This window comes from Rhinolophus hipposideros (assembly GCF_964194185.1).
Source record: "Rhinolophus hipposideros genome assembly, chromosome: 1".
NCBI lineage: Eukaryota > Metazoa > Chordata > Mammalia > Chiroptera > Rhinolophidae > Rhinolophus > Rhinolophus hipposideros.
The window spans coordinates 1,562,118-1,587,837 of record NC_138047.1 but is presented as its reverse complement, the minus strand read 5'-3'; the positions used below and the strand labels follow the sequence as shown (position 1 = coordinate 1,587,837).

Here is a 25,720-nt window from a genome sequence, read left to right as displayed (position 1 = left end):
GAAGGTACAGACCTTAGGTAAGACATCATGGGAACTTGTGCTTCGGCTGTTTGAAGGTTAAAATAATTGGCTTGGGATGTTTCTATAACGTGATAAGTGAGTCTCACAAACCGTGCCAAAAACACCACTACTCCCTTATATACTTATCAATAAAAGCCTCCAGTCGGCTTTGTTCTGGGCTCCAGTCCTCTGAGACTGAGAGACCCCTGGCCTTCTGAGAGATTTAACAGCATTAAGTCTCTGTTTGTTTCTTTCTTAAAAACTTAACCCAAACCGCCCCTTCTTGCCTCCTCACTGCGCTTGTTGCGCGGGACGCAACAACAGTTGTGTTGGAATTCCCTATGGGGCCACTGCACATTTTGAGGAGTACCCTCATACACTTCCACAAAATTCTTAGTCACCTGAACACTGAAATTCAAGCTGGAGGGAATAAATGCCCCTTGTCTTTGATGCTGAACAAATTCAGGCTCTCATTTATCCAGCAAAGGTTTGTTCAGACTTGCAGTAAGCAATTCCAATTGAAAAACCAAAATTAAAACCAGCCACCCATCTCAACTCCTATCCTTTAATATCATCTTGAGGATTTTCTAAGAACAGCTCAAATAAAGTCACATCCTCTACCATAAGTGAGGGGAAGGTCCTGGATTTCCAAGAGATAACTCACCCAAGTTCACCCAATGCGAAGCGAGGAGTCTCTGGGAGCACAATGGGCCCTGCTGGTACCTAACACCGAATCTGGGTCCACAGTGTGGTCCTGGGTGGGCTTCTTTGGAATCCTGCCGCCTATGCCAAGTAATGTCAATGAAAAATAAATCCAGCCTAAGAGAAAGCTTGTGAGAGTTTATTTGAGCTAAACTGACGACTATTGCCAGGAAGCAAAGTCTCAATGGATTGAAAAAATGCTCCAGCAAATAGCTGTTTTGCAATGTATTTTATACATTAGAATCAAAGGAGGAAGGTTACATGAAATCCATTTGTTATAGATTAAGGGGGTCAGAGAAAGCAAAGCAGGGAAATCTCTGGAATTGGATAAACTTCTCTGACATTGGTGGGTACAGGATAGTTAATAGCATTTTATAGCACATAGAGATAGTATTCTGGGAACAAGATAACAATGAGAGATTTTGTAGTTTCCTGCTCTGGTGTGGTGGGTTGTGTCCCCTGGAAGGTCCAGAAAAAGGGATTACTGTTGACATTCCAAGGGCATGTTATCTTAGATGCAAGTAGACAACAGATAGAGTCATTTAAGGTAAACATTGACCTTTGTCAAGGAAACTGTAGGCCAAGGATGTGACTTCCTGCCATGGCCCACCTTAGGAATTTTTATGTTCACACCATCCTATGTTGTTATTTTCATTCTCCTGAGCTTGTCAGGTTTAACATGTGGCCCCTTTGCTGTCCACAATTTCATACCACAGATACCTTCCTGCAACTTGCTCCTTGCACTCAACTTTATTTCTGAGATTTATTCGTGTCAATATATGTAAGTCCAGCTCCTTTATTACAACTTCTGGAGAGTACCCCATTAGATAGATGTAGCATTTTTCACCCATGCAGTCCCCCACTGAGAGACACTGAGTTGTCACCCATGCAGTCCCCCATTTTTCCCCTCAGGAGATGCTGCCAGTTTACTCTCTGGGTCACCCTCCTGACAGCACTCAACAAGAATTCTTGTTTCTCCACATTATCACCCATGCTTGGCACAGTCAGGGGCTTAATTCCTGATTCCTAATGGGGTTGAGAGCATCTCATATGCTTATTTGGTCACACTCATATATGATTTGCTTATTCTTATTTCTTTGCTTATTTTTCCATTGGGTTCCAAATTTTTTCTTATTGATTTGTAAGCTTTATTTTTCACATCTTCTGAATGATTATGCATTGTCAGTTACATGCATTGTAAACTTCACAGACTGAGATCTGTTATTTATCCTTTCGCTGTATGGACAGTGTCTTCTTTTGTACACCAGTTGTTTAACAATTCCTTTGTAGTTTGTACTTTTGATAATGTTTAAGAAATCCTTCCTTATTCAGATGTCAGTACATTCTCCTATGTATTCTTCTAATAATTTTGAAGTTTTTGTTTCCTACCTTTAATCTGCAATTCATTTTGCATATGGCAAAAGGTGCTCACTTACTCTTCTCAGAAAGAGGTGTTGTTGCCCCCATTCGACAGATGAGGTAATTGAGACTCTAAATGGGGAAGGTATTTTTTCAGCACTACACTGCAAGAGGGGTAGAGCTGGTTCTGGAACTTTGGTGGTTCAATTCCAAAGCCCAAACCTCAATCCTATTGTTTGGTGAAGAGCTGACTTGAAGGAAAACTTATGTTGTGGTGCTGTTGTCATCATGGCAAACTTAGCTCCCTTCTGCCCACATTCTTGGTAGTAGCAGGTGGGGGATCAGGACACCCCTCAATTTCTCCCTGCACATAACTGGTTACTGTTCAGCTATCCACTTTTAGATACCTCTTCTGGTTGCTAGGAAGGGGCAGCAGCACAAAGAACAACTTCCACCTTCAAGGAGCTTCCAGAACATTCCCAAATCTCTGTAGCATGTGTACATTCATATATGGTAGCTTGGATATAAGCTCCTCTTAACACTTATTTCCTTCTTTTGATTTCTCAGTTAAACAGAAAGAATCAGAGGGGAAAATGAAAAGCCAGAAGAGAAGGGAGAAATCTCGAGCGGAAGAGGAAACTGATCCCAAGATGGCGGGCCACTGGAAGCAGGGCTCCTTCTCCATCCAGCTGGCAGTAATGCCACTTCTTGCAGGTAGCTACACCTGTTCCCAACAGTTTCTGGTTGTCTTGTCAAAAGTGGCCAAAGTCCATAAACAGGATGCCCATGGTGACCAAAACCCTGCTCTATGCCACCAAACTTCATGTTCACAGCCATCTTAGCAAAGTGGGGTTAAGTATCTCACTATAAAGAAGGGGAATGGAAGCCTAGAGAATTAAATGCATTATCTAAGACCACAAACAAGGAAGTGTAAAGACAGGATTTGAACCCAGCTCTGATTCCAAAGTCTAAGGAAACCTGAGAATAATAGATACTGTAATTTTGTTTGCTAAACAAGATACTGCTTTTTTTTTTAATTTATTGGGGGTGACAATTGTTAATGAAATTACATAATTTTGGGTGTACAATTCTGTATTACATCATCTATAAATCCCATTGTGTGTTCACAACCCAGAGTCAGTTCTCCTTCCATCACCACATATTTCATCCCCTTACCCTCATCTCCCTCCCACCACCCCCCTTATCCTCTGGTAACCACTAAACTATTGTCTGTGTCTATGAGTTTTAGGTTCTCATTTGTTTGCCTTGTTCTTTTGTTGTTTTTAGTTTATATACCACATATCAGTGAAATCATAGGGTTCTCTGCTTTTTCTGTCTGACTTATTTCGCTTAGCATTATACTCTCAAGATCCATCCAAGTTGTCACAAATGTTCCTATATCATCTTTCCTTAACGCCGAACAGTATTCCATTGTGTATATATACCACAACTTCTTATCCATTCATCTATCGAAGGACATTTTGGTTGTTTCCATGTCTTGGCCACTGTGAACAGAGCTGCAATGAACATTGGAGCACACGTGTCTTTATGTATAAATGATTTCAAATTCTTTGGGTAGATACCCAGGAGAGGGATTGCTGGGTCATATGGTAATTCTATTCGTAATTTTTTGAGGAACCTCCACACTGCCTTCCATAACAGCTGCACCATCTGCATTCCCACCAACAGTGTATGAGTGTTCCTTTTTCTCCACAGCATCTCCAACACTTGTTGCTATTTCTCTTGTTTATATAGCCATTCTGACTGGGTGAGGTGATATCTCATTGTGGTTTTTATTTGCATTTCTCTGATGTTTAGTGATGTTGAGCATTTTTTCATATGTCTATTTGCCATTTGTATATCCTCTTTGGAGAAATGTCTCTTCAGGTCCTCCACTCATTTTTCAATTGGGTTGTTTGTTTTTTAGTTGTTGAGTTTCATGAGTTCCTTATATATTTTGGATATTAGCCCTTTATCGGAGGAACTGTTTGCAAAACTCTTCTCCCATTCAGTTGGTTGCCTCTTTATTTTGTCGATGGTTTCTTTTGCTGTGCAGAAACTTTTAAGTTTCATATAGTCCCATTTGTTTATTTTAGCTTTTACTTCCATTGCCTTTGGAGTCAAATTCATAAAATGCTCTTTGAACCCAGGATCCATAATTTTCGAACCTATGTTTTCTTCTATGCAGTTTATTGTGTCAGGTCTTCTGCTTAAGTCTTTGATCCATTTTGAATTAATTTTGGTACATGGTGACAGATAGCAGTCCAGTTTCATTCTTTTGCACGTGGCTATCCAATTCTCCCAGCACCATTTATTGAAGAGGCTGTCTTTCCTCCATTGTATGTTTTTAGCTTCTTTGTCAAAAATTATCTGTCCATATTTATGTGGTTTTATTTCTGGGTTCTCAATTCTATTCCATTGGTCTATGTGTCTGTTGTTCTGCCAATCCCATGCTGTTTTGATTATTGTAGCCCTGTAGTACAAGCTAAAGTCAGGCAGTGTGATACCTCTAGCACTGTTCATTTTTCTTCAGATTGCTTTGGCTGTTCGCGGTGTTTTCTGGTTCCAAACAAATCTGATGATTTTTTGTTCTATTTCTTTAAAAATGCTATTGGGATTTTGATGGGAATTGCATTAAATTTGTATATTGCTTTGGGTAATATGACCATTTTAACTATGTTGATTCTTCCAATCCATGAGCATGGAATGTCTTTCCATTTCTTTGTGTCTTCAATTTCTTTCAAAAATGTCTTAAGTTTACAGCGTATAAATCCTTCACATCCTTGGTTAAGTTTATTTCCAGGTATTTTATTCTTTTTGCTGCAATTGCAAAGGGAATTGTTTTTTGTATTTCTTTTTCTGAGATTTCATTGTTAGTATATAGGAGTGCTATGGACTTTTGTATGTTGATTTTGTAGCCAGCAACTTTACTGTATTCGTTGATTGTTTCTAGTAGCTTTTTGGTGGAGTCTTTAGGGTTTTCTATATATAGCATCATGTCATTCGCAAAGAGTGATAATTTCACTTCTTCATTCCCAATTTGGATGCCTTTTATTTCTTTCTCTTGCCTGATGGCTCTGGCAAGGACTTCCAACACTATGTTGAAAAGCAGAAGTGATAGGGGACAGCCCTGTCGTGTTCCTGAACGTAGAGCAAAGGGCTTCAGTTTTTCAAATTAATTATGAGATTAGCTGAGGGCTTGTCATAGATGGCCTTTATTATGTTAAGGTATTTTCCTTCTATACCTATTTTATTATGTGTTTTTATCATAAATGGATGTTGTATATTGTCAAATGCTTTTTCTGCATCAATTGATATAATCATATGATTTTTGTCCTTTATTTTGTTTATGTGATGTATCACATGGATGGATTTGCGGATGTTGAATCATCCTTGTGCCCTAGGGATGAACCCCACTTGGTCATGATGCATAATCTTTTTAATGCATTGTTGTGTTTGATTTGCTAAAATTTTGTTTAGGATTTTTGCATCAGTATTCATCTGAGATATAGGTTGTAGTTTTCTTTTTTTGTGTTGTCGTTACCAGGTTTGGTATTAGGGTAATGTTAGCCTCATAAAATGAGTTAGGGAGTAGTGACTCTTCTTCAACTTTTTGGAAGAGTTTGAGCAGGATGGGTATTAGATCCTCTTTGAAGGTTTGGTAGAATTCACTAGTGAAGCCATCTTGTCCCGGACTTTTGCTTTTGGGAAGGTTTGGATGACTGATTCAATTTCTTTACTGGTGATCGGTCTGTTTAGATTTTCCAGTTCTTCATGGTTCAGCCTTGGAAGGCTATATGTTTCTAAAGAACTTGTCCATTTCTTCTAGGTTATTGAATTTGGTGGCATATAGTCCTTCATAGTATTCTTCAATGATCCTTTGTATTTCTGTGGTGTCCGTGATAACTTCCTCTTTTTCATTTCTGATATTGTTAATTAGTGTCTTCTCTCTTTTTATCTTAGTGAGTCTAGCCAAGGGCTTGTCGATTTTATTAATCTTTTCAAAGAACCAGCTCTTTGTCTCATTAATTTTTTCTATTGTCTTTTTCTATTGTTCTCTATTTCTTTGAGCTGCTCTGATTTTTGTTATTTCCTTTCTTCTGCTGACCTTGGGTTTCACTTGTTCTTCTTTTTCTAGTTCTTTAAGTTGTAACGTGCGGTTATTTATTTGGTATTTTTCTTATTTCTTGAGATAGGCCTGTAATGATATAAATTTCCCTCTTAAAACTGCTTTCGCTGCATCCCAAAAGTTTTTGTAGGATGTATTTTCATTGTCATTTGTTTCCATGTATCTTTTGATCTCTTCTCTAATTTCTTCTTTGACCCAGTCATTCTTTAGAAATATGTTGTTTAATCTCCATGTATTTGTGTTTTTTCTGCTTTCTTTTCGCAGTTGATATCCAATTTCAAAGCCTTGTGATCAGAGAATATGCTTGGTATGATTTCAATCTTCTTAAATTTGCTGATGCTGCTTTTACGCCCCAATACATGGTCTATCCTTGAGAATGTTCCATGTACACTCGAAATGAATGTATAGTCTGATGTTTTAGGATGAAGTGCTCTATATATGTCAATTATGTCCATTTCATCTAATGTGTCATTTAGGGCTGCTATTTCGTTATTTATTATCTGTTTGGATGATCTATCCATAGCTGTCAATGATGTATTTAAGTCCCCTAGTATAATTGTGTTTTGGTCAATATCTCCCTTTAGTTCTGTTAGTAGTTGCTTGGTATATTTTGGTGTGCCCAGATTGGGGGCATAAATATTGATGACTGTTATGTCTTCTTGTTGTATAGTCCCCTTTACCATTATGAAATGTTTTCTTTGTCTCTGTTACCTTTTCACACTGAAGTCTGTTTCGTCTGATATCATTATGGCTACACCTGATTTTCTCTGGGTACCATTTGCTTTGAGTGTCAATTTCCACCCTTTCACTTTGAGTCTGTGCTTGTCCTTGTAGCTGAGATGTGTCTCTTGGAGACAGCATATGGTTTGGTTTAGTTTTTTGATCAAACCTGCTACTCTGTGCCTTTTTATTGGTGAGTTCAGTCCATTTACATGTAGGGTGATTATTGATATGTGAGTATTTCCTGTCATTCTATCTTTAGTTTTGGTAAGGCTGTGTCTCCATTGTTTCTTTGCCTTTTTGTTGTTGTCTATTATTTCTGTGTGGTGGTATTCTATGATGTTTCCCTCTGTTTCTTTTTTTATTACAGTATATATTTCAGTTCTGAATTTTTTTTTTTGAGTGGTTACCCTTAAGATTATGTAAGAGAAAGTTTGATATTTAGAGTATTCCATTTTCTTCAGCACACTGACTTTCTCCATTCCCATATTCCGGTTCAGGCCTTTACGCTCCCCCTTTTTATGTTTCGGTTGCCACAAGTTGTCCCTGTTGATGGTGGTCTAATAGCCTCCTTTAGTATTTCTTATAGTGCAGGTGGTGTATTAGAAAATTCCCTCAGCTTCTGTATGTCTGGAAAGGTCTTTATTCCTCCTTCATATCTAAAGGATATCTAAGTTGGATATGTTATTCTTGGTTCTTGATTTCTCTCTTTCAATAGTTTGAATATTTGGTTTGACTCCCTCCTGGCTTGTAAAGTTTCTGCTGAAAAATATGATGATAATCTAATGGGCTTTCGTTTGTTGGCTACCGTTCTTTTCCCTGGATGCCGTGAGGATTCTTTCTTTGGTGTTAATTTTAGACAGCTTCAGTACAATGTGCCTTGGAGAAGGCCTGTTGGGATGGATGTAATTAGGTGTTGTGTTTGCTTCTTGGATTCGAGGATCCAGTTCTGTCCACAGATTTGGGAAGTTCTCATCAACTATTTGTTTGAATATATTCTCTGTTCCCTTCTCTCTTTCTTTTCCTTGTGGTTGCCCATTATTCTTATATTGCTCTTTCTGATAGAGTCAGAAAGTTCTTGTAGAGTTCTTTCATTTCTTTTAAGTCTCAAGTCTCTTTCTTATTCCATGTGTGTAATTTCCAGGTTTGTATCTTTGATGTCATTGAATCTTTCCTCCATCTGGTCAACTCTACTATCTAAACTGGTTATTTCATTCTTAATTTCTTGTATTGAGTTCTTAATCTCCAGAAGTTCTATTTGGTTCTTTTCTAAAATTTCAATCTCTCTCGTAAAATGCTCATGTTGTTCTTTGATTACGTTTCTGAGTTCATTAAATTGCCTTTCTGTGTTTTCTTGCATCTCTTTGAGGTTTTTCAGAACTGCAATCTTGAATTCTTTATCATTTAAGTCACATATTTCCATATCTTTAAGTTCCTTTTCTGGAGACTTTTCACTTTCTTTCTGAGCTGTCTTGTTGCCTTGGTTATTCATGGCAATTACTGATTTATTATTTCTCTTCCTAGACATCTACAGGAGTGGCTTCTGCAACAGGTTAATAGGAAGAGGTCTTTTTTTTGTTTTTCAATGCTTGTTGGTAGAATGTTTTGTTTTCTCTCTGACTGAAGCCTTCTTTTTCTCTCTGACACAGTAGTGCTATGTTTTCTCTGTACTATTGCAGCTTCTCACACCATCGGGGGATTCCCTGGGAGACGGGCCTCTCCTCTTTTAACAGTTCGCCTGGGTCATAGGGCGCCACGTCCCTGTGGGGGTGCGGAGAGCTTTTGAAGTTCCAAAGCTCTTTCTGCACCCAATTCAGAGCCCCTTTGTGTCAGCAGTTCTGTTTACTCCTGCAGGAATCCGCCCAGATAGGTGGGGCCAGGGGCGGGGTGAGTTGTGAGAGGTGGCCCAGAGCAATGGTGACCACCACCACAGCCAGTCCTGCTTCCACAGCTCCCTCCCCTTTGCCGGAACTAGTTGGGCTGCGGATCTGTGTCTGCGGTCCACAGTTCTCAGAACAGCAAATATCTTGTTTTTTTGATCTGACACTGCTACTTTATCCCATCTAGCAAAGGGCAGTTGTGGGTGGGGTGAGCTCTGGGAGGGTTGGGAGGGGCGGCTAGTCTCAGTGTCTAAGGCTACCATTCTCAGGTGGGCAGTGAGGGCTTAAACCGCCGTTTTCAGCCTTCTTCCCTCAGTCTTTGCTCCGAGGTCTCTGCCTTGTGCGTTGGGTTCAGCCGTGTTATATGCTCCCGCCTCAGCCCTGTGGGCCATAAACGGAGCCCTAGCAGTACGAGTCCTTCCCTCTCCCGCAGCTGCGGTAGCCCTGGGATGCAGCGGGCTCGGAGCACTGAGCTAGGTCTGCGTCCTGCGCCAGCGCGGCTCCGTCTCCGCATTTCTCCTCTCCCTCCTCCCCCGCTCGCGTGATTCGCCCACCTGGAGGTGAATTCAGTAGTGGACCTCTTCTTGATTGTCTGCTGTGCAGGGAGTCCTTTGTGGAGTTATTGTTGTCTGATTAGTTGTAAATTCCAGGGGAGCTTTACAGAGGCTCAAGTCACACTGTCATTTTGATGATGTCTGCCAGATAGTGCTTTTTAATAAACACAATTCTACAGATTTTTATGAAAACATCTAGTAAGGAAATTAGGGAAGGGAACCAATAGTTATGTCCCATCATTTACTTCTCATGACAAACTCTGATCCTCCCAATAAACTTGTGGCAGTGGTGTCAGGAGTTGTTATCATTGTCACCAATTTTATTTTCCATTGGCAATTCAAGTATATAACTTAGCCGAGGTCACACAGCAGAACAGAGGATTGGTTTTTTTTGTTGTTGTTTTGTAAGATCTATCACAAGTTATAAACTAGTTTTTCTACAGTTTGATAAAGAATAAATAGGTATTTATTATATCCATGTGTTTTGATGATGGAAAGCTCAGAATATATTTTTGGTAAAATTATGTGACTTCATTCTTAAAAGGGTAATATGGGTGAGGGTAACCTTCCTCTTTTCTCCTTAGAGAAATTTCAAACCTATTTCATTGTGAAATTTTTGGCCATCACAGTGAATGTGCGCCCTCTACTGGCCAATCTGCAGAAATTTAGGTTTGAGTCTGACATGGAACTGACGTTTGCAGACACATAGAGTAAAACCCAGTGTAACTCAATATAAAGTCAGTGTTGAGTTCTACAGGTGCTGGAAAAATCTAATTCCTACAGGCACTTGGGTTAATGTTGATGCATTTTGAGGAAATACTATTAACTTTTTATTTAGCACCTTTAAATGAATTTTTGAAAATCAGCTTTCACGTAAAGTTGGGCCTTTTGGACTGCCTTAGCTTTCCCACCACATCATAATCTTTTCTAGAGAAGTGAATTTTCAGAGACTCTGCCCACTCTCGTGTTGTGCTTTGGGAGGACCAAGCCCCCTGCACAGATGTTGCTTCTATTTGGAGCAAACATGATAAATGCTTCATGGTCCTTGAATCCCGAAGAGAAACCAATGGCCCCCTAGGTGGGTAAGCTCTGAGTGACCTGCACGGCTGTGTTCCTTAATTTTGCTGTGAGGGGAAGGAGAATCTCGAATGGTCTTGGCCTGCCTAGTATGGCTGTTTACAGAATAGTGAAGCCAAGAGATGACTGAGCCTCCCCTCTCTTTAACCTGTGCTGTGGTGGCTGTGTAATATGACAGTTATTGCAAGAGCTCGACTGACTTTGAGTCCTGGCTCAGCCACTTACCAGCAAGTTACCTGCTTTCTCTGAGTCTCAGTTTCCTCATCTGTAAAATGGAAGTAATAATTCCTACCACTGAGGTCTGTAGTAAAGATCACATGAGATAATGTTTGTATACTGCTTAGCATGGAACCTTGCACACAGTAGGACACAGAGGTTGTTGGCATGGAGGTGGCAGTTGCTTCTGTCGGGACATTGGGTGAGCTGGGTGCAGGACAGTGGGCTTCCAGCAAGGAGAACAGAAAGATAACCTTTCTAACACTGATGTCATGGTTCATGGTAATAACCGAGAATGGCCTTGACTCAGCAGGCCAATTGTATATTTGTGTTTCCCATAAAATAGTAGCATAAGATCTATTCCAAAACCAGTATGATTATTTTGATAATCATCTTCAGTTTCAAATTAGGCCATAGACTTGCATACATTAGTGGTAAATACTGGTTAGCTAGTAACCCAGTAAGATTCTAGAAAGATTCTGTGTTTGGAATAAACTCTTATTTTAATTGAGTATTGGAGGGGCTAACCTTAGCCACACAGTACTAGTTTGGACACTAGTTCCAACACTTGTTAACCAAGAGACCTTAGACGATTACTTAACATCCCTGGACTTCAGTTTCCCCATATGTAAAGAAAATATGATAGCAACCACACAATGTTGTTTGAGGATTAAATGGCATTAATGCATATTCAAGTCTAGCAGTTGTTAAGTGCACAAATCATAACGTATCCATTCCCCCACACCTTTCCCCTTACTCTGGAACAGTGGTTCTCAACTCAAGCACTGGTGCCTACCAGGAAACATTTGACAGTGTGTGGAGACATTTTGGGGTGTCATAAGTGAGCAGGATGCTGTTGGCATCTAATGGAATCCTGCTAAATGTCCACACAACAAAGAATTATCTGACCCCAAATATCTGTAGTACTTAGGTTGAGAAACCCTACCCTGTAATTATGGCTAACATCTCCCTAAATTTATGAGTGTGATTTGAGTACGTTTATACTGGAAATTCTTTTCTATACTTGAAAGTCTTTTATATGAAAACACTTTCAAAGTTCTGGAACACAAATCATAATTAGTTATGGCCTTAATGAGTCGGCTTTATTGAAGAGAATCACGTGGGAGCAGGGAGGGCTGCCCAGGAGGTGCTCATGGCCCATACAGACAGCTGCACACACTGGGCTCAGGACTTGTTTTGGAAGTGACTACTCTTTCTAAGCATGAGTGACTGGGTTTTTATGTGCCCTAGAAACATATTTACAAGCATTTTGAAAGTGATAGAACTTGTTTTTTGAGCATGTACTATGTGCTGGGCAGTGTTCCTGGCACCTTCATATGTATAACCCTAAGAAGGGTGATATCTGTGCCCATTGTGCACATGAGTATATTGAGCATCAAAGAGCCTCTCATTGTTGTAGATCACATGACTAAGAGTCAGATCTAGGATTTGCGCCTAGGCCTCTCTGCTTGCAAAACTGGAGCTTTTTGAATTGTTTTCCGATACCAGTATGTGTCTACCTGGTGAACTGGACACATTTCATGAGAAGTGTATTCTCACAGCAGTCTGTGTGCCACACAGTGGCACAATTCACCCATACTTTCTCTAGTCACACTATGGCAAAACTGACATAGCGGGAGGCGTGCCATACTTGATTTGGCTCAAGTATATCAGTATGTCAGACATCAGTATCTATGCTTTTCTCAAGAGACCACAGCAGTTAAAGCAACCCTGCTGGACACCAGAATAGACACTGGCATGATTTGTGCTTGAATGTGTTCTAAGATAATTGCCTAGAGTAGCACTCTCCAACACGGCTTCCTGCAGTGATGTAGATGTTCTACATTTGCACTGTCCAGTCCAGTAGCCACCAGCCACACGTGGCTACTGAGCATTTGAAATTTGACTCATGGAAGTTACATCATCAAAATGGCGGCATGAGGTGAGCCTCTGTAAACCCCCTGGAATTTACAACAAATTGAACAACAATAACTCCACAAAGGACTCCCTGCACAGCAGACAGGCAAGACGAACAGGCCCACTACTGAATTCACCTAAAGGTGGGTGAATCGAGCAAGCAGGGGAGGAGGGAAGGGAGAAGTGCGGAGACAGAGCCGCGGGGGCGCAGGACGCAGACCTCACTACATCCCGGAACTACCGCAGCTGCGGGAGTGGGAAGGACTCGGACTGCTAGGGCTCCGTTTATGGCCCACAGAGCTGAGGGGGCAGCATACAAAACCGCTGAACCCAACGCTCGCTCACGGCAGACCTCGGAGCAAAGACTGAGGGAAGAGGGCTGAAATCAGTGGTTTAAGCCCTCACTGCCGAGCGGAGAACGGAAGCCTTAGGCACGGAGACTAGCCACCCCCTCCCGACCCTCCCAGAGCTCGCCCCACCCCCACCTGCCCGGTGCTAGAAGCGATAAAGTAGCAGTGTCAGATCAAAAGAACAGAATATTTGCTGTTCTGGGAACTGTGGACCGCAGACACAAATTCACAGTCCAACTAGTTCCGGCAAAGGAGATGAAGCTGTGGAAGCAGGACCGGCTGTGGTGGTGGCCGCTGCCACTGCACTGGGCCACCTCTCACAACTCACCCCGTCCCTGACCCCACCTATCTGGGTGGAACCCTGCAGGAGTAAACAGAACTGCTGAAACAAAGGGGCTCTGAATCTGGTACAGAAAGAGCTTTGGAACTTCAAAAACTCTCGGCATACCCACACAGACACTGCGCCCTGTGACTCAGGCGAACTATTAACAGAGGAGAGGCCTGTCTCCCAGGGAATCCCCCCGTTGTGTGAAAAGCTGGAATAGTGCAGAGAAAACAGCACTACAGTGCGAGAAATAAAATAGGCTACAGTCGGAGAGAACATAAAACATTCTACCAACAAGTACTGGAAAACAAAAAAAAGACCTCCTCCTATCAACCTGTTGCAGAAGCCACTCCTGTAGATGTCTAGGAAGAGAAATAAAGCAGTAATTGCTAGAATAACCAAGGCAACAAGACAGCTCAGAAAGAAAGTTAAAAGTCTCCAAAAAAGGAAGTTAAAGATATGGAAACATGTGATTTAAATGACAGAGAATTCAAGATTGCAGTTCTGAAAAAACTCAGCAAGATGCAGGAAAACACAGAAAGGCAGTTTAATGAACTCAGAAACACAATCGGAACAACATGAGCATTTTACGAGAGACATTGAAATTTTAGGAAAGAACCAAATAGAAATTGGAGATTAAGAACTCAATAGAAGAAATTAAGAATGAAATAACCAGCTCAGGTAGTAGAGTTGACCAGATGGAGGAAAGAATCAGTGACCTCAAAGATAGAAACCTGGAAATTACATGGATGGAAGAAAAAAGAGACTTGAGACTTAAAAGAAATGAAAGAACTCTACAAGAACTTTCTGACTCCATCAGAAAGAGCAATATAAGAATAATGGGCATACCACAAGGAGAAGAAATATAGAAGGGAACAGAGAATATATTCAAACAAATAGTTGATGAGAAAATCCCAAACTTGTGGACAGAACTGGATCCTCGAATCCAAGAAACAAATAGAGCACCAAATTACCTCAATCCCAACAGGCGTCTACAAAGCACATTGTATTGAAGCTGTCTAAAATCAACGACAAAGAAAGAATCCTCACGGCATCCAGGGAAAAACGACAGTAACTTACAAAGGAAAGCCCATTAGATTATCATCAGATTTTTCAGCAGAAACTTTACAAGCCAGGAGGGAGTAGAACCAAATATTCAAACTATTGCAAGAGAGAAATTATGAGCCAAGTATAACATATCAAGCAAAGATATCCTTTAGATATGAAGGAGGAATAAAGACCTTTCCAGACATACAGAAGCTGAGGGAATTTTCTAATTCACCACCTGCAGTATAAGAAATCCTAAAGGAGGCTATTAGACCACCATCAACAAGGACAACTTGTGGCAACCAAAACATAAAAAGGGGGAGAATAAAGGCCTGAACCGGAATATGGGAATGGAGAAAGTCAGTGTGCTGAAGAAAATGGAATACTCTAAACATCAAACTTTCTCTTACATAATCTTAAGGGTAACCACTCAAAAAAAATCCAGAACTGAAATATATACTGTAATAAAAGAAGAAACAGAGGGAAACATCATAGAATACCACCACACAGAAATAATAGACAACAACAAAAAGGCAAAGAAACAATGGAGACACAGCCTTACCAGAAAACTAAAGATAGATGACAGGAAATGCTCACGTATCAATAATCACCCTAAATGTAAATGGACTGAACTCACCAATAAAAAGGCACAGAGTAGCAGATTGGATCAAAAAACTAAACCCAACCATCTGCTGTCTCCAAGAGACACATTTCAGCTACAAAGACAAGCACAGACTCAAAGTGAAAGGGTGGAAATTGACACTCCAAGCAAATGGTACCCAGAGAAAATCAGGTGTAGCCATAATGATATCAGACGAAACAGACTTCAGGGTGAAAACGGTAACAAGAGACAAAGATGGACAATTCATTACGGTAAAGGGGACTATACAAGAAAAGACATAACAGTCATCGATATTTATGCCCCCAATCAGGGCACACCTAAATATACCAAGTAACTACTAACAGAACTAAAAGGAGAAATTGACCAAACACAATTATACTAGGGGACTTAAATACATCACTGACAGCTATGGATAGATCATCCAAACTGAAAATAAATAACGAAGTAGCAGCCCTAAATGACACATTAGATGAAATGGACATAATTGACATACATAGAGCACTTCATCCTAAAACATCAGACTATATATTCTTTTTGAGTGTACATGGAACATTCTCAAGGATAGACCATGTATTGGGGCGTAAAAGCAGCCTCAGCAAATTTAAGAAGATTGAAATCATACCAAGCATATTCTCTGATCACAAGGCTTTGAAATTGGATATCAACTGCGAAAAGAAAGCAGGAAAATCACAAATACATGGAGATTAAACAACATACTTTTAAAGAACGTCCAGATTAAAGAAGAAATTAGAGGAGAGATCAAAAGATACATGGAAACAAATGACAATGAAAATACATCCTACCAAAACTTTTGGGATGCAGCGAAAGCAGTTTTAAGAGGGAAATTTATATCATTACAGGCCTATCTCAAGAAACAAGAAAAATCTCAAGTAAATAATCTCACGTTACACCTTAAAGAACTAGAAAAAAAAGAACAAATGAAACCCAATGTTAGCAGAAGAAATAAAATAACAAAAATCAGAGCAGAACTAAATGAAATAGAGAACAAGAAGACAATAGAAAAAATTAATGTGACAGAGCTAGTTCTTTGAAAAGATTAACAAAATTGACAAGCCCTTGGCTAGACTCACTAAGATAAAAAGAGAGAAGACACTAATGAACAATATCAGAAATGAAAAAGGGGAAGTTACCCCGGAAGCCACAGAAATACAAAGGATCATCCAAGAATACTATGAAGGACTATATGCCACCAAATTCAATAACCTAGAAGAAATGGACAAGTTCTTAGAAACATATAGCCTTCCAAGGCTGAACCATGAAGAACTGGAAAATCTAAACAGACCGATCACCAGTAAAGAAATTGAATCAGTCATCCAAAACCTTCCCAAAAGCAAAAGTCCAGGACCAGATGGCTTCACTAGTGAATTCTACCAAACCTTCAAAGAGGATCTAATACCAATGCTGCTCAAACTCTTCCAAAAAATTGAAGAAGAGTCAGTACTCCCTGACTCATTTTATGAGGCCAGCATTATCCTGATACCAAAACCTGGTAAGGACAACACAAAAAAAGAAAACTGCAGACCAATATCTCTGATGAATACAGATGCAAAAATCCTAAACAAAATTCTAGCAAATCGAATACAACAATGCATTACAAAGATTATTCATCACGACCAAGTGGGGTTCATCCCCAGAACATAAGGATGGTTCAACATCCCCAAATCCATCAATGTGATACTTCACATAAACAAAATAAAGGACAAAAATCATATGATTCTATTAATTGATGCAGAAAAATCATTTGACAAGATACAACATCCGTTTATGATAAAAACAGTTAATAAAATAGGTATAGAAGGAAAATACCGTAACATAATAAAGGCCATATATGACAAACCCTCAGCTAATCTCATAATTAATTTGAAAAACTGAAGCCCTTTGCTCTACGTTCAGAACACGACAGGGCTGTCCCCTATTACTTCTGCTTTTCAACATCTTGTCTGAAGTCCTTTCCAGAGCAGTCAGGCAAGAGAAAGAAATAAAAGACATCCAAATTGCGAATGAAGAAGTTAAATTGTCAGTCTTTGCAGATGACATGATGCTATATATAGAAAACCCTAAAGACTCCACCAAAAAGCTGTTAGAAAAAACCAACGAATACAGTAAAGTTGCCGGCTGCAAAATCAACATACAAAAGTCCATTGTATTGCTATATATTAACAATGAAATCTCAGATAAAGAAATACAGAAAAACAATTCCTTTTGCAATTGCAGCAAAAATAATAAAATACCTAGGAATAAGCTTAACCAAGGATGTGGACACACTCTGTGGACACACACACTGCTCCACTGCAGTGTTTCCTTTTTTTCGGTTTCTCGGCTTCTTTTCAGTCTTTCTCGCTCTTTTGCTCTGCAGTGTGACAAGGCCAAATCCTCTGCCCTCCCAGTCCTCACCTTCTTATATCCACGCTGTTCTATTTCTCTCCTTCGGTGATGGTGCCTCGCTTTCCCCCCTACGTCGTCCCTGCAGCTTATGGCCCAGGCCACCTTGGGTATTTCTGCTCAAGGTAACCACATCCCTCTTTAAAAATTCCGCCGAAAAAGAGAAGATGCTTTACCTGACTCTTTGGGCCATTATATCACGGCGAACTTTCTGACCAAGTGTACAACTACCCAGAGGGCCTAGGAGTAGTGCTGTACAGAGAGCAGTTCGACTGCAACGCTGAGCCCCCTTGGGAACCTAGCTGATGATAGGGGGGTTCCATCTCCTAACTTGTCCATTTTGTTGCATATTCTAAGGACCCAGACATAAGGCTTGGTGGCCCTTCTCTTGTTTTTCCTGGTTTATGACTTTCGGCTTTGTGGAATACGGCTGAGATGAAAGGATTTATTGATGATGCAAACTACTTCATTGGCCTGTTGGATGAAGGAATAAACCTTGGAAATGTTATTGATAACTATGTTTATGAACATACCCTGACAGGGAAAAATGCATTTTTTGTGGGAGATCTTGGAAAGATTGTGAAGAAACACAGTCAATGGCAGAACGTAGTGGCTCAAATAAAGCCATTCTACACGGTAAAATGCATCTCCACTCCAGCTGTACTTGAGATTTTGGCAGCTCTTGGAACTGGATTTGCTTGCTTCAGTAAAACTGAAATGGCTTTAGTGCAAGAATTGGGTGTATCTCTAGAAAACATCATTTATATAAGTCCTTGCAAGCATCTCAGCTTGCAAGGTATGCAGCAAAAGTTGGAATGAAAATGATGACATGTGATAGTAAGTAGAACTGAAGAAAATTGCACATAATCATCTAAATGCCAAAATTGTTTTTCATTAGGTTCACTTGATTCATCCGTTGCTGGATTTGGGAGCACTGGCAACATAATCAACACACTTCCTACAATCTTCAGGCTTCACATGTGCTGATGATGATATAAACCAACTCTGTCCCAATCATCTTCCCCTTCTCTTAGGGTCTTATTATATATTGCAACAGAAGATAATATTGGAGGCGAAGAGGGTAACATGAAGTTTGGCACTACCCTGAAGAACTGTAGGCATGTTTTGGAATGTGCAAAGGAACTTGATGTCCAAATTATTGGGGTTAAATTTCATATTTCAAGTGCTTGCAAAGTATGTGTAAATCTCAAGTATGTGTACATGCTCTGTCTGATGCTCGATGTGTGTTTGACATGGCTGAAGAATTTGGCTTCACAATGAACGTGTTAGACATTGGTGGAGGTTTCACAGGAACTGAGTTTCAATTGGAAGAGGTTAATCACATTATCAGCCCTTTGTTGGATGTCTACTTTCCTGAAGGATCTGGCATTAAGATAATTTCATAACCTGGAAGTTATTACATGTCTTCTGCATTTACACTTGCAGTTAATGTCATTGCAAAGAAAGTTGTTGAAAATGATAAATTTTCCTCTGGAGTAGAAAAAACCGGAAGTGATGAACCAGTCTTTGTGTATTATATGAATGATGGTTTTTATGGTTCTTTTGCAAGTAAACTATCTGAGGACTTAAATGCCATTCCAGAGGTTCACAAGAAATACAAGGAAGATGAGCCTCTGTTTACAGGCAGCCTTTGGGGTCCATCCTGTGATGAGCTTGATCAAATTGTGGAAAACTGTCTTCTGCCTGAGCTGAATGTGGGAAATTGGCTTATCTTTGATAACATGGGAGCAGATTTTTTCCATGAACCATCTGCTTTTAATGATTTTCAGAGGCCAGCTATTTACTACATGATGTCATTCAATGATTGGTATGAGATGCAAGATGCTGGTATTACTTCAGACTCAGTGATGAAGAACTTCTTCTTTGTGCCTTCTTGCATTCAGCTGAGCCAAGGAGAAAGCTTTTCCACTGAAGCTTAAGCAGGCATTAACACTTCTTTAGATCTGAAGTTGCAGGTTAAGCTTGTCTGGTCTACATTCCAGTGTGGAAAATATTCTAACAATCTTATTCTGTCAATTCTCTGAAACAAACTATTAGTAATAGCTATTTGGGACCAGACAAAATCAGCTTTCATCTATAATTCATTGGGGGTAATTAGGAGATTTAGGTAATGTATCAAGATTTAAACTTAATAGGTTGTCCCGCCCCTTAAGCGTTTAAAATAAAATATGCAACAAAATAGATGACTTAGTGGAGATGGAAGCCCATTAATTGGGTTCCCCATTAAATCGTTTACATACAAGTACACAGTTTTTATACTAAGGATTCATGTTTGAAAGTCTTGTAAAATTAATGTCTTTCACCCAGATATATCAAATGTCAGTGGAAGACCAGTGTGAATTCATTAGATACGTTTAGTGTATTTAGAAAGTGTAAATTTGTGCTTTGAACTGTAGTTTAATAAATGTAAAATTGCATCATAGTATTTGTTGTATTTGACCTAATGTAACCCTTGTATGATTGCAATAAAAATTTGTGTAGATTTTACTGTGTTTTCAGGCTAAAACTGGGAAAGGGGCTAGCTAGCAAAGGTAGTTTTGAAATAGATGTGTACATGGACTGTTTTGAAAGTTATTTTCCTTTATAGCCCATTTAAGTTTAGTTGGCTGAGTACATTTTTCAGTTATTTAATTGGTAATTTAAATAAAGTATTTGATAAATCATTGTGAAGTTCCGGTGCATCCTGGAGAGTTGATGTGCAGTAAGCATGATGTTTAACAATTTTAACACCAAAAATGTTAATCTGCAATAAACCAATTGTAATGATAGGTGTTTTTGTATAGATAAGAATGCATAGAGTACCTTAGTAAATCTTTGAATCATAAAAAAAAACAAACTTAACCAAGGATGTGGAAAACCTATATGTTGAAAACTACAAGACATTTTTAAAAGAAATTGAAGAAGACACAAAGAAATGGAAAGACATTCCATGCTCATGGATTGGAAGAATCAACATAGTTAAAATGGCCATATTACCCAGAGCAATATACAGATTTAATGGAATCCGCATCAAAATCCCAATGGCATTTTTTAAAGCAGTAGAACAAAAAATCATCAGATTGGTTTGGAACCATAAACGACACCGAATAGCCAAAGCAATCTTAAGAAAAAAGAACAATGCTGGAGGTATCGCACTCCCTGACTTTAGCTTGTACTACAGGGCTACAATAATCAAAACAGCATGGGATTGGCAGAACAACAGACACATAGACCAATGGAATAGAATTGAGAACCCAGAAATAAAACCACATAAATATGGACAGATAATGTTTGACAAAGAAGCAGAAAACATACAATAGAGAAAAGACAGCCTCTTCTTTTCTAAATAAATGGTGCTGGCAGAATTGGATAGCCACGTGCAAAAGAGTGAAACTGGACTGCTATCTGTCACCATGTACCAAAATTAATTCAAAATGGACCAAAGACTTAAGCATAAGACCTGAAACAATAAACTGCATAGAAAAAACATAGTTACTAAACTATGGACCTTGGGTTCAAATAACATTTTATGAATTTGACTCCAAAAGCAAGGGAAGTAAAAGCTAAAATAAAATTCTTCTTCCAATCGGAGTATATGAAACTTAAAAGCTTCTGCACAGCAAAGGAAACCATTGACAAAATAAAGAAGCAACCACCTGAATAGAAGATTTTTGCAGTGCCTCTGATAAAGAGCTAATATCCAAAGTACACAAGGAACTCATGCAACTCAACAACAAAAAGACAAACAACCCAATTGAAAAATGGGCAGACGACCTGAAGAGACATTTCTCCCAAAAGAACATACAAATGGCAAATAGACATGTGAAAAAATGCTTAACATCACTAATCATCAGAGAAATGCAAATAAAAACCACAATGAGATATCACCTCACCCCAGTCAGAATGGCTACCATCAACAAGACAAATAGTAACAAGTGTTGGAGAGGCTGTGGAGAAAAAGGAACCCTCATACACTGTTGGTGGGAATGCAACTGGTGCAGCCGCTATGGAAGGCAGTGTGGAGGTTCCTCAAAAAATTACGAATAGAATTACCATATGACCCAGCAATCCCTCTCCTGGGTATCTGCTGAAAAAATCTGAAAACATTTATACATAAAGACACGTGTGCTCCAATGTTCATTGCAGCTTTGTTTACGGTGGCCAAGACATGGAAACAACCAAAATGTCCTTCAATAGATGAATGGATAAAGAAGTTGTGGTATATATCCATAATGGAATACTATTCGGCAGTAAGAAAAGATGAAATAGGACCATTTGTGACAACATGGATGGATTTTGAGAGTATAATGGTAAGTGAAATAAGTCAGACAGAAGAAGCAGAGAACGATATGATTTCACTGATATGTGATATATAAACCAAAAACAACAAAAGAGCAAGACAAACAAATGAGAAACAAAAACTCATAGACACAGACAATAGTTTCGTGGTTATCAGAGGGTAAGGGGGAAAGGGATTGGTAGATGAGGGTATGGGGGATCAAATAATGGTGATGGAAGGAGAACTGACTCTGGGTGGTGATCACACAATGAGATATATAGATGATGTAATACAGAATTGTACGCCTGAAATCTATGTAATTTTACTAACAATTGTCACCCCAATAAACTTTAAAATAAAAAATAAAGGGATTTATTCACAATTTAAAAAAAAGAGAAATGTGACTCATGAAAAGAAGAAACTGCATTTTAGAGTGTATTTAATTTGAATTAAAATTAAAATTTAAGTAGTCACATACAGTCAGTAAGTACTGTACTGGACAAGTCTAGGGTGGTGGTTCTGAATCACCTGGGGAGCTTTTGAAAACCCCAACATGAAGGCTATACCTAGATCAAGTAATCTGACTGTTTTGGGGTGGCACTCAACCATCTGTATTCCGTATTTTATCCTTTAGATGATTCAGGAACTGCTAATATTACAAGATGATCATCAAGGTTAAATCACAAAAATTATATTATAGAATTTATGGAACCTCAATTTGAGAAACTGGTGTATAACATGCTGCCTATAACTGTTTCCCATGTTTTTTATTTTTAAGTTTTCTTTTTTGTTGTTATAATTTTATCATTGGCTCATCTCAGATTGCTTGATCCCTCTGTGCTTGTCTTGGGACTGTCATGAGTAATGGTCTAATGCTATATGTATCCCTCCCTCCAGGATGGCAAACTATCGTCAGTCGTGGCAGTGGGAGGTCTGCCAACATTTTAGATTGTTATTTGACTTTAAAAACAGAAGTACCTATCATGACTGAGGAGCAAAAGCAGGATTTAAACCCCCTGACCATAAGGATCAAATGTGTTTCCTGTCTTCCATCACAACCTGTGCCCATCCATGAACTAGAGGTAAGAATGAGCCAGGCAAACTGATTTGAGGGCTCCTTTTTCCCAGCCAACTCCCCATTATGTGTCATCTTTATCCCCTCCACTGGCCCTACATGAGATGTATAATAATCATCCTCATTTCACTATTTAGGATTTCACAGCAAGAGATTAATGTCCTGGGATTAAGAGCTACCAAGTCTTGAGGTTTCCCCATTACACTACAGGAAGTAGTGATCCTTCCTTCAGAAGGAGTCCCTAGACTTCCTTGTTACAGCAGTACTGGTCACCTAGAGGCTCAGTTATTTCGAACCAGCTATTTTTTGAACCAACTGCTGTCTTTTTGGGAGTTCCAGTTTCCCTCTCCTGGTGTGATCCCTGTCTCCTAGATTCTATGTCTTCCTCTTGATTTGTTTGTTCTCTGGTTTTGCTAGAGCACATCTTGTAGCTTCTTGAGAAAATATAAATTAATGGGAGATATTTCTTTTGAGATATCATGTGTCTGAAATATCTTTATTCTACCCTTACACTTGATTGCTAGCTTGGCTGGGTATAGAATTCTAGGTTAAAAATAATTTTCCTTCAGAGTACTAAAGGCATTATTCCATTATCTTTTTATGTTTCATGTTGAATCTTTGTATGTGCTTTGTATATTTTTTACTTCTATCAAAACTTGTAGAATCTTAATTTTGTCTTCTGAAACTGTTTAATTATGTGTCTTAGTGTGGGTGCAACCATATATTATACTTTTATGTTGAAATATAGATTCACAGAAAGTTGCAAAAAGTAGTACAGAGAGATCCCATGTACTTTTCACCCAGTTTTCTCCAGTGGTAATATCATATATAACTATAGAACAATATCCAAATCAAGATACTGATATCGGTCCAATATGTGTGTATACTTCTATGCCATTTTATCACATGTGTAGATTTATGTAACTGTCATGTCACTCGAGATACAAAACTATTCCATCACCACAAAGATCTCTCTTATGCTACCCCTATATAGTCACAACCACCTCCTAACCTCCCACCATCCCTAACCACTAATTTGTTGTCCAACTTTATGCTTTTGTGCATTTTAAAATGTTATTGTTAAAGGATGAATTGTATTCCCTCAAAAACATATGTTGAACTCCTAACCACCAGTACCTCAGAATGTGACCTTATTTTGAAATAGGGTCTTAACAGAGGTAATCAAGTTAAAATTAGGTTATTACAATGGGCCTGAATACAATATGACTGGTGTCCTTATAAAAAAAAAAAGGGAAATTTTGACATAGAGACAGACATATACGGAGAGAAGACTATGCGAAGAAACAGAGGGAGAATGCCATGTGAAGAGTGGAGCTATGCTGTCAAAAGCCAAGAAATGTCTGGGGCTACCAGAAGCTGGAACAGACAAGGAAGGATCCTTCCTTAGCATCTTCACAGGAAGCATGGCCCTACTGACACCTTGATTTTTCACTTTAGCCTCCAGAACTGTGAGACAATACATTTCTATTGTTCTAAGCCACTCAGTTTAGTACTTTATTATGGCAGCCCTAGGAAATGAATACAATCATATAAATGGAAACATCCAGTATGTCACATATTTTTAATATTGGCCTCCTTTTCCTATTCAACATAATACCCTTGCATTTAGTTCAGTCATTTTCTTATTCACTTGGTATTTTTTAGACCATTTATATTTAGAGTAATTATTGGTATATTAGAGCTTAAGTCTGCCATTTTAATTTCTGTTTTCTATCTGTTCCCTCTGTTTTTTGTTTCTCTGTTTTCTTTTACTTGCCTCCCTGTTATTTGAACATTTTTTAGAATTCTACTTTTATTTATCTATAGTATTTTTGAGTGTATCTCTTTATACAGATTTTTAGTAGTTACTCTAGGAATTATGTTATGCATATATATCACAATCTACTGATGTTGACATTTTACCATTTTGAGTGAAGTGTAGAAATCTTTCCCTCCTTTAAATCCTTTTACCTTCCTCATTTATAATTGTCTTAAATAATTTCTTTACATAGACTGAGAACCACATCAGATGATGTTGTACATTTTGCTTCAACTGTCAAACATAATTTAGAAAACTCAAGAGGAGAAGGAAAGTATATTGTATTTTCCCAGTGCTTTGCTCTATTTGTTGTTCTTCCTTCTTGATATTCTGAGATTTTTTTTTTAATCATTTCCTTTCTGTTTCAAGAACTTTTCTTTAGTCATTCTTTTATGGTAGATCACTGATGACAGATTCTCCTAGTTTTTCTTTGTCTGAGGAAGTCTTTATTTCTCCTTCATTCCTAAAGAATAGTTTCACCTGATATAGAATTTGGGGTTGACAGTTCTTTGTTTTTTTAAGCATTTGGTATAATAAGTGGTTTTCAAATTACATCTTGGATACATTGGGTATTCAGTTGTGAGATATTATTTAAATATTCTGTTTTAGCAGACCTCCTTTGACACCCTACCAGTGGAGAAAGGGGAATGCCATCTGATTCCTGCCAGATGGAGGTGGAAGTCCAGAGGTTCCCCACTTGGCAGTTATACTCTGGGGGGAGGGATGCCTCATTCCTACTCCTCACGTTACCTTCACTGACACCACGGTGGTAGGGAAGTCTCATTACTACTGGATGATGGTGAAAGGTTTTGGCTTTCAATTCAGACTCTCCTGATTCCTCAGTACTGCTGGACAGGGATGAAAATCCTGACTGCCAACTTGGTCTTTTCTGATGCTACCCATGTGAGGAGGATTGCAAAGGGCACCTTGGAACAGCCTGTCAAGGGTGGAATTGTAGCTTCCCGATTTGACCTTTGTTTATGAAATTGGGTAGGGCCAGGTTTTCTTTATGGTGCTTGCCTGGGATAGAGCAGTTACTTGTCTAAAATCTTCCTGGCTTGCAAGGCTGCCCCATTTCTTGTCCTTTAGCTGGAAAGAGAAGGCTTTTATTGGAGTTTTGTCGGTGCCTGCCGAAGAGAGGAACAGTCCCTGAAGTGGGGAGTGAGGATTGAGAAAAAAGAAGAGAGACAAAGATGGTATCGGGAGGGCAGGCAATTCTAAGTAGACTGCTGCAGTTCTAAGTAGA

General features: G+C 39.1%; 1 protein-coding gene and 1 pseudogene across 4 annotated transcripts in view; both read left to right on the top strand.

Annotated features, from left to right (window-relative positions):
- Positions 1-25,720, top strand: part of CFAP92 (cilia and flagella associated protein 92 (putative)) — a 138,079-nt gene that overhangs the window by 31,732 nt on the left and 80,627 nt on the right. For all 3 annotated transcript variants that reach the window (XM_081051101.1, XM_081051100.1, XM_081051099.1), the window contains 2 exons: positions 2,629-2,775; positions 22,478-22,662. In XM_081051101.1, coding sequence (XP_080907227.1) covers positions 2,629-2,775; positions 22,478-22,662 — 332 coding nt within the window. The remainder of the gene's footprint in view (positions 1-2,628; positions 2,776-22,477; positions 22,663-25,720) is intronic.
- LOC308498679 (antizyme inhibitor 1-like) lies at positions 17,505-21,107 on the top strand (annotated as a pseudogene). The gene is made up of 2 exons: positions 17,505-18,183; positions 18,336-21,107. The product of its transcript is annotated as an antizyme inhibitor 1-like (transcript).